Source organism: Caenorhabditis remanei, chromosome III (assembly GCF_010183535.1).
Source record: "Caenorhabditis remanei strain PX506 chromosome III, whole genome shotgun sequence".
NCBI lineage: Eukaryota > Metazoa > Nematoda > Chromadorea > Rhabditida > Rhabditidae > Caenorhabditis > Caenorhabditis remanei.
In genome coordinates this window covers 11,738,980-11,749,123 of record NC_071330.1, presented here as the reverse complement: position 1 = coordinate 11,749,123, position 10,144 = coordinate 11,738,980, and the positions used below count along the sequence as shown (strand labels likewise).

Below are 10,144 nucleotides of genomic sequence, written 5' to 3'. Positions count from 1 at the left end.
GAAAAGATGTGGGGAACCCCCGCCAAAAGGGATTCCAACAAATAAGATGTGTTTAAGTGGATTGCGGGTTTTCTTGTTGGGTTAATGTTGGGGAAACTGTTTGACCCAGGTGCGATTATCCGATTCTAGGGACAAAATGTTGCTGGGTTCGAAGTTTACGTAATAGGATTAATGTATGAAGGGTTGAACTTGAACGAATAAGTAGAGACAGGTATGACTGGAAAATTGAAGACATGGGGGATTCTTGAAGATGTTGTAGAGTTCCGGAGAATACTAAATATCTAACCAGCAGATGGTTCAACTACAGGGTTCAAACAATAGTTGTTTCTAGCTTGGTAATTTAAAATATTTCAGAAAAACATGTGATGACTTGCCGATCAGAAAGTTGTCAAGTGGTGAGAGTTTCCCGCGAAATCATGGAATAACCAAAGGCCTCAAAGCTTATTACCATGAAAATTAGACTTGCAAAATTCCGGGTCGGCCCGTCCTTTTTGGCAAAAGAGTGAGTCTAGGACTAATTTACACCAAAAAATCTTTTAAAACTTTTAAACCTACCCTAGGAGACAAAAATGTGAAAATTTTGAGACCTTAAAATTTTTTTTTCAAAAAAATTTTTTTTTTAATTTTCCCGATTTTCAAACGTTCATAAAGTTCTACAAGTTTGAGTTGTCTTAAAAAAATTTAAGGAAAATGTGTGAAATTTCACGGTCTGTTTAATGGAATGTAAACTCAAGCCGTAATGTATATCCATAGTACCGTAGCTCCCGTAAATCCACAGCGGACTCAATTTTTTTTCAAAATTTCCATGTTTTCAAACTCCCAAAAATCCTTCGAAATTGATTTTTTCAAGAGACTATTTTATGGAAAAGATGTAGTACTATAAACACGCTGTTTGTAAAAATTTTCTTGTTTGAAAAACTTGAAATTATTCGGACTTCATTTAAAGATTCAAGAGTTTCAAACTTCACCCACTTCACCCTACCCCCATTCTCATGATTCACCAGTGTCATGTATCCTCTTCACCTTTCACCTCATCTTCAAAATCATGAAATTCCTTTCTCACCGATTAACACGTTAGCCGTTGACATCATCCATTGTCATCATAAGCACCTCTTTCTGAAGTTCTCTTTCTTTTCAATTGAATTCTCGAAATCCTATTCTTTTTGTGTAACTTTTGAAGTCTTCTAAACAAGAGAAAGTTTCTTCTTTTCGAGAGTTGGAGGGGGAGAAAACTCTCTAATTGGCAAATTGTTGTCAAGTGGACATTGAGGGGGGAAGGGAGGGCGGCTCCGAGAGCACAATAGCTGAAGTTAGAGAAAAGAGTGTAGGCTCGGAATGGGTAGGGGCTGGTAGTAGATGAGCATGAAGTTTTGATGATTAAATCAAATGAAATGGGGGGAGAAGGGAAGGAGTTGAGGTTAATTTATCCAGTGATTCTGGAATTTGGAGATATTTTTCGCATCTGTGCTTCGCTGCCCGGATTGCTCTATAATTTTAATTTTTGTAAGATAGAATCAAGCCATAGCCTTTTTTGTTGGCCTCAAGTTTTTATATGAACCAGACCCAAGGAGTTACACTTGCTCAGAAAACATTGTCCTGTTTTCTCGTAAGTCAGTGGGAACAATTCCTTTGCCGAGTTACACTTCTCTAGAGCGGACCCGTGTAAAACATGCGATAAACTATGAGGACCTGGGTTGGATCTACAGTACCGGACAAAAAGATATCATATTTTGCCATTCCAGTTGAAAATGCCCAAATTTGAGAGTGTGTCATAGTAAAACTAACTGTCCCACAAAATAAATGTTCATGGATCAAACAAACCAAGAGTAGAGGGTCATCTTTGTAGTTGACAACTTTTTTGTACGGTCACTCTCTAGAAAGTTACATCTCGACAAAGTAATTTCTCCCTCAAATGGTCCCATTTCACTGCAAAATAAAGTGATTGTTGAGCTGTCCACTTAAAATTACTATAACTATCTAGGAAGTGCCCGTACAAAAAAGTTGTCAACTACAAAAACGGAGCTCTACTTTTGATCTTTTGATCCATTAAAAATTACTTTGTGGGAGAAATTGTTTTACTATGAGACACTCTCAAAGTTACAACATTCAACATTATGGAACAGTCAGTGGTACCATGGCAAACTGTTGAACATTTCAAACTGATAAATGGGAATTGATCACACGTTCTACTATAGTCTTCATCGAACAGACTGAGATCCGAACCGTCATTATATTAAGTAATTCTCACAGAACATATCAAAAACTGCATTTTTGTAATCAACCACTTTTTATTGCGGGCACTACCAAGAAAGTTACAAATTCCCAGTGTTTTACACTGATGGCCATTTTGTCTCATGAGGATCTCGACCAGCTTTTTCACAGATTCTCCATCAAATTCAGTATTTCTCACGTGATTTCCGTGAAATCTGCTTCATTTATCTCGCTTCTCCAGTCCACTTGATCTCCCATGGTGTTCCCCCTGATCATTAATATTTTGCAACTCTCTCTCTCCATCCAATTTCCCTTCTCCAAAAAACGCGTCATCATATCCCCACTAGAGTGTGCACAACAGAAGAATCCGGTTGGGATGTGTGTGATATCCATTGCGATATGGATAGATATTGTTTTTATTGGAATTTGATCGGTTTCTCTTTCTCTCTATCCCTCTGGCCGATTACTCTGCGTCTCTCCGTCCGACACACTCTCGCGGCAAACAAATTGACAGCTCGTCTGATTAGGCTGGCTCCCGGCGAAAAAAATGACATGATTCTGTGGTGAACGGTATAAAAGAAAGCGATGGCGAGAGGAGAGAACATGTCATTTTAGACACTTTTCGGATTTGTTTTCATTTTGATCTACATTTCTGAAGAAGAAGCAGACCAGGAATAATGAGATTGAGGTATGTTTAGAGTACTGAATATCGGGACCAAAGTGGCTAGAAATTTCATTTTAATTGGGATTTGTAGAACTTTTTATGTTGAACAATTTTGTAGTTAACAGATTTTTGATAAAATGTCAGGATCTCAAGATTTTCTAACCTGAAATGAAACTTTTTAGACTGAAATTGTAGCATCCATTGCATAACTTCATTCAAACATCTTTCAAACTTTCAAATTGCTACAATATATAACATTTTATGAGAACCATTCTTGTTTCTTATTGATTTTTTGATATCCTTGCTAGATTTTTCATATGCGCTCCTGAACATTTTTTGTGCGAAATTTCAACATGTTGATTCATGGAAAAAATAAGTTTCAGAGCCCCCAAAATCTGTTAACAAAAACGTTTCGAGACTAAACTTGTCCAGTTCCGGTAGATCAAGCCTAAAGTACTGTAGCTTCCGAGCCTTGGGGGGGGGGGGGGGGGGGGTGGGGGTTCCAGTACAGTGCTCAGCTCATTCCTTTCCTAATCCTATTTTTTCTAGAAGCACCAAAGCTCTCGTCACGGTAGCCCTTCTCGGCACCCTCTCCTTCGCCCAAGAGGATCAGGAAGCCTCGACGAATGCTCCAGAAGACTCTCCAGCTTCTGACCCACTTGCCCCTCATAACGATGACGCTCTTCTGAAGCCAGTCCTCGCAAAGGATATGAGATCTCGTGGAGCTTCTGGTCAACGACGCGGACCATTTGCCTCCTTCTCCGGTAACTATGGATCTTATGGAGGAGGTGGTGGATACGGTGGAGGCGGAGGCGGAGGCGGTGGTGGAGGACCATTCGGTGGATTCAATGGAGGATACGGTCAAGGAGGATACGGAGGTGGTGGTGGAGACTATGGAGGCGGTGGCATGGGAGGATACGGAGGAGGAGGATACGGTAATGGAGGCGGCGATGGCGGAGGCGGTTACGGTGGATACGGTGGCGGCGGATACGGTGGAATGGGCGGCGGACCAGGCGGATATGGAATGGGTGGATTCGGAGGAGGTGGCGATTATGGAGGTTATGGAGGCGGCGGAATGGGAGGTGGCGGATATGGTGGCGGAGGAGATGGCGGATACGGAGGAGGCGGTCAAGGAGGATTCGGCGGCGGTGGAATGGGAGGATATGGTGGAGGAATGGGTGGCGGTGGATACGGAGGCGGTGGAATGGGAGGAGGCGGATATGGCGGCGGTGATGGAGGATATGGACCATCCGGTGGATATGGAGGTGAGCTGAAAATTATTATTTTTAATTAAATACTTATGAAATTATTTTCAGGAGGTTACGGACCAAGCGGCGGATACGGTATGGGAGGCGGAGGCGGTGGCGGATGCCCGAATGGAGAGTGCCGTGGAAAGAAGTAAACCACATCTCCGGATCCTAACTTATTTTTCTTTCCTTAATTTATTTTCTTTTTTCCCATTTCCTCCCAGTTGCTCTTTAACTTTTGTCTTTCTGGTTTTCCCATTTCTTTTCAACTGTTCTAGTAAACTTATTTGATAGTCGAATACCTTTTTCAAAAAAAAACAAAAAAGTCAAGCCACCTAGGGGACTCGAACCCCTGACCTTAAGATTAAAAGTCTCACGCTCTACCAACTGAGCTAAGGAGGCCCCGAAATGTAGCGGCGAGGAGGGCGTTTAGGAAAGGGAGTGAGTCGTTTTCTTTTCCGTGTCTCCTTTTCGGTTAGGGGAGAGAAATGAGAGTGTTGTATCGGTTCCCGAGTGACGTGGGGTAGAAGTCTATTTTCTAATTCAAAAGAAAAAGTCAAATTTCGTATATTTATTATGAATTCAATTTTATCTGTGCATGAGAAGACCGCGCCGCACACATGCGGCGGCCACGCCCATTTTTTGCGACAGTGTTCAAAAATGGAACGCAGCGTTAAAATGTGAGTGGGCGTGGTAGCCACGTGTGTGCGGCGCGGTCTTCTCATGCACAGAAAAAAAAGAATTCATAATACGAAACGGCATTTAATTTTGAGGGTACAACAATTCTAGGGTACAACAGGGTACAACATTTTTAGGGTACAACTTTTTCAATTTTAGGGCACAACTTTCTCAATTCTAGGGTACAAAAATTCTAGGGTACATTAATTCTAGGGCGCAACGTTTCTAGGGTACAACTTTTCTATAATTCTAGGGTACAACTCGAATTAATTTAAGGGTACAACAAATATAATTTGAGGGTACAAATTTTCCTGCTAGAAGTTTAGCAGTTCGCAACCAAAAATATGTTAAAACCCACAGTATAAGTTAGCGAGAGAAATGCGGTTATGAATGTAAACCGAACAGAGAGATTTTGGCAAATTAAAAACGCATCGTGAATAATATGGTAGCGAAATTTATGGATTTTACCTTTACTCTGATTCCTAGTTGAGAATAATGTGATGTGAAAACCGAGAAGCTTGGTTTCAGGTCTACTAAAGTTGTGATTAACAACTCATGGTAATCTACTAAATTCAAAAAATCTAAGTTGCTTGAGATAGTGGAAAATAAGAGAATCTATTCAACGTTAGAAAGCTGAAGATTCTACAGTTCAAACGTTGAATATAACAGAAATACTTGGAAAAATGGTCTAAAAGGACAGAAAATAGGATTTTAAAATTCGGAAAAATTGGAAATTATCTTATCCGGAAGTGATTTTTCTTATCCGGAAGTCGGAAGCCGGAAGTAGATTTTTTTGCGAAAGCTCAAAAACCCCAAGGTAAAAGATCCTAAAATTCGGAAAAATTGGTGAAAAAATTGTTCAGCCAAAAACAATTTTTTCACAAAAAAATCTACTTCCGGCTTCCGACTTCCGGATAAGAAAAATCACTTCCGACTTCCGGATAAGATAATTTTCACTTCCCGACATCTCTGATACAGACAAACACCTGGACATCCGAAATAGTTGTATAGAAGTCTGTTTCAGAGTTGAGCGGCGGAATGCGATTTTTGAAATGGCGGAGACTGAAAAAATTGGCAAAAAGTGGCCTTATTTTGTTATAAAAAGCTTTTAAAACTTGTTAAATCTGTATTAAATTTCATTTTTTGGTAAAAATTGTGAGTTTTGCTGCAAAAAACTCAAAAAATATCAGTAAATTCGAGTAGGCGAACATCAAGGGTGGAAAATTGTTTAAAATTTTTGCACCTCAAAAATAATTTTCAAGTGCTTTTTTATCATTAAATTCACTGTATAACTAATTAAATTCATCAAATCTGTCGAATTTTCGCTACAAAAACCTCTTTTTCAAAAATTACTGCTGAAAAAAAAAATGTTTTTCGGAAAAAAAAGTCGTTTCATCCGGGCCTGGCCGGACCTGTGAAAATTTGGAAATCGCCCGGCCCGTGACAAGTATTGGCGAACACATTTTTCAAGCTATCCTCTAGGCGGAAGGCGAAAAAAAAATCTTAAGAGAGAATGTCTCGCTCAAACCACCAGGCCATGTTACACATGCACCAAGTTGATCCGTTTCGGCTGATTTTTTGATATGTTAGTACCCTAGAAATTCTAAGATTTTTATACCATACCCCATTAGGCTCCACCCCTTTTGACCTACCGAAACGATCGATTGAAATTGAAAAATACAAATTTTTCTTTCGAAGGATAAGACCTAAATTGACTCTCCCCAGTGCCTGGAGAGGCTCCGGGACAATTCGCAACGAGACGTTTCGCAGCTGAGACATTCCGCAACGAGACATTTCGCAGCCAGTCATTTCGCAGCGAGACATTTCGCAGCCGGACGTTTCGCAGCCGGACATTTCGCAGCTATGCGTTCTACAGCCTCAATTTCCCCGTTTTTTCTGTGACAACTTGACTTTTTCGTATAATTAATAGTTCGAGAAGTCATAAAGAACATTTTTTGTGATTTTGATAAAGGGGACCACAAGAAATTTTGCCCAAAAAACCAAAAAAAAAATTTTTTTTGAAAAAAGTTGAAAAACTGTTTTTTTTGCATAGAAGTAGCGGTTTTTGTTGTTCTCTGAATTTTAAAATTCCGGTTTTACTACTAGTTCTACCATAAAAACAGTTTTTCAACTTTTTTCAAAAATTTTTTTTTTGGTTTTTTGGGCAAAATTTCTTGTGGTCCCCTTTATCAAAATCACAAAAAATGTTCTTTATGACTTCTCGAACTATTAATTATACGAAAAAGTCAAGTTGTCACAGAAAAAACGGGGAAATTGAGGCTGTAGAACGCATAGCTGCGAAATGTCCGGCTGCGAAACGTCCGGCTGCGAAATGTCTCGCTGCGAAATGACTGGCTGCGAAATGTCTCGTTGCGGAATGTCTCGGCTGCGAAACGTCTCGTTGCGAATTGTCCCGGAGCCCCTGGAGAGTCTGGCTTGAATGTGTTGATTGGTGGTTGTGATGGCGAGCCTGTGGTGCAATAGTGGTAATTACCGGCTTAGGCCGGGCCACCAGTTGCTGGGGAGCTTTTTTTGTGAGGGGCCATTAAAGTGTTCGCTCTGAGAGCAGTACAACCTCGGGTCCGGTCAAGCAAGGCACAGTGATTTCTCTACGTATGACCATCCGCATATTCCACTGGTTTGCGTGGTTGCAGGACGATGGTCTGTAGAGAAGCTGTAACCAAGCCAGCCTCAACATCTTTCCAAAAATTCCTCCATCCAGGGTTCCTCTTAGCCAGGGCAGTCGGATCCGAGGATCTACTAGCTTCTGACCGAGTTACCCGCCGGGTGCCTCGCGGCCTTCCCAATCCGTCCTCGACTTCAAGAAGTCTCAAGAGAGGGGCTTCTGTAGCAACTCCTCGACAGTTTCCCCTCCACCCATAGCTTGGTTTGGAGCTATATCAGTGTAAGAGTCCCTGTTTTTGGAATTACAGAGAAGAACAGCATAGGTATTACCGGCTACCATAGGGCCTTAAAATTTGGGCTCAAATAAGCAAATTTGAAAACTTTCGGAGAAAAAAAGAATTACTTTCAATTTTCTCTAGGCTTCCAAACTTGAAATTTGAGATCCCTAACGATTTTTCATCCATACGGAAAAAAAACCGGGGTCAAAACTAACCACCCAAGCTCGATGGCGAACCTGCTACAGCGGCGGGAGTCTATCTCACGGTAGGTCCGCTAGCTGTGATGTAAGAAATCATTAAACTCTTCATCAGTTTGGTTCATTTGTACAAAGTGGGTTTGTGCAGATGGGTCGAGTTCAGGGAACCCCAGGGTCTATGTGTTCATCACTACTATGCTGGTCAGTAGCTGCTTTGATGGTTTCGGACCCTGGGTATTTACCATCCCCCTCCCTTATATGAACAATGATTATTATCAGATCAGGATTCCTCCAACTATGTCATAGTCGTCGGGTGTTGGCACACCACTGACTATGACGGAGTTTCCCGCCAGGAGCCTCACGGCCTTCAACTCTCCCTTTCAGGTTTGCACCCTCCAGATCAAGTCGGCATCCAACCGGTCCGCGCGTGTGTTCTTCAGGCCAGAGCTCTATTTCAGATCTAGAGACAGGGACCCTCCGAGACACGTTGCCAGATCAGAATGCGGTGGTTGGGCATCCATACTTCCGGGTCGCTACCCAACTCCTCCCTACCGCCCAAACGGAGAGCACCGGAATGATACTCTCCCCCAATCAAACTTGGGTAATTAAACCATTCATATATAAAGATAAATAAGAATATAACAATTAAGATTTAACAATGTGAGGTAACATAAGAAACTAAAATAGGGTGAAAAAAATTTATATGATGAAACAAAAGGGTGAAAAAAATGGGGAGAAAAAGAGAGCGCGTCGGCACACGACGGTCTCTGGTAACAATGTAATAATAAAAAGGGAATGGAAGGGAAAAAGGGCTGCTGTCTGTCGGGGGTGGAGCTGACAGTCAGACAGCGGGGGAAGAAAGGAATTTAATATACTTTTGAGTCGGTTTCGATAGAGGGATTCGCTATATAGATTCGATAGATACAATGGTGTTTCTTCGTTATTAAATTCCATGATAAGGAAAATATGTTCGTTATTTGATCTTTCGGATGGGACAAAGTACAATAAACAAATAAAGGAATTATACCAAAAAGAGACCCGAATCGGGTTCAAGACCAAAACCGCTTCAGAAATGAATTGTCGGTTTTATTTTGTGCATTTCATAAGATAACAACTTTTTTCTAGCTCTCCTGCATCATATAGAAAAATCACTTTTTTGAGAAAATTGACAATTTTTTCAAGTTTTTAAAATTTTTCGGCCAGTCGAAGTACTGCGGTCCGAAGCAAATTTATGATGATTAAATACGTATTTGTGTTTGCTATTCGACAATATAAACAACCTCCCTAGCATACTTGCAAAATATCGGCCCGGGCCGGTAGAGACAGTTGCCGGCCCAGCCCGGCCCGGTCGGCCCGGAGTCAAAAAATGAGCACAATTTTTTCACAAAATTTTTCGAACTTTTTTGAAATTCTCATCAAAAATAGTCAAAAATCCTATGTAGACTTGAGTTTTATCAATATGTAAAAACATAGTCGAAAATTCGACTTTTTTGCGAAAAAATCAAAAAAATTCAAATTTTCAAATTTTTGTACTGTGACCCGGGCCGACCGGGCCGGGCCGGGCCGGTGAAAATTCTCAAATCGGCCCGGCCCGTTGCAAGTATGCTCCCTAGTGTTTAGCCGAGTTATGATTAAAAAGTGACGAAATTTGATGCATATCAACGTACCCCCTCCATGGTAAAAAATGACTGGGTGACGAAAATCAAAAATATTCCTGATTTGAGTTATTTAAAGCTAAAATAGTAGTCACACAAATTTGCAGACAATTCTGACCGTGTTTCAGTGAGTTACAGACACCTCCTCCATTTTTTAAATGAGAAGTTCACAGCGACAACTCTGATTTTCAACTGAAAATTGACATTTCTGACTTAGAAATATGGAATTTTTATATGAAAAATGGGGTTTTTCAACTCAAAACTCAAGTTCGGACATCATTTGCAGTCGAAAATGTCAATGTCGTAAAATCGTTATCCCCCTCCCCCTATTTTCCGATTTCCACCTAACTATCTTCAATTTCCAGCCACATCCACCGCCGTCTCCGTTGGCTGAACAACGAACGCGCATCGCATGTGATCACTCTGACATATTTGGCGATTTGGCACGGATATCATCTCGGTTACTTCCTTTTATTCTGAATCGAGTTGGGATGTGTTCAGGCACATCATCAGTTGTACGCACTTCAAGAGAACTCCCGGATGGACGGAGGCAATCTTTCTGTCGGTCGCTCGTCCGTTCATCTGCTCG

The 10,144-nt window shown here is 41.1% G+C and overlaps 1 protein-coding gene across 1 annotated transcript; it reads left to right on the top strand.

Moving 5' to 3' along the window:
- Positions 1 to 2,888: 2,888 nt before the first annotated feature.
- Positions 2,889 to 4,277, top strand: GCK72_010870 (uncharacterized protein; the record flags this gene model as incomplete). Its single annotated transcript, XM_003111628.2, has 3 exons — positions 2,889 to 2,899; positions 3,425 to 4,140; positions 4,192 to 4,277. 3 exons carry the CDS (start codon positions 2,889 to 2,891, stop codon positions 4,275 to 4,277), a joined length of 813 nt encoding a protein of 270 aa, XP_003111676.2.
- Between the last annotated feature and the right edge of the window lie 5,867 nt (positions 4,278 to 10,144).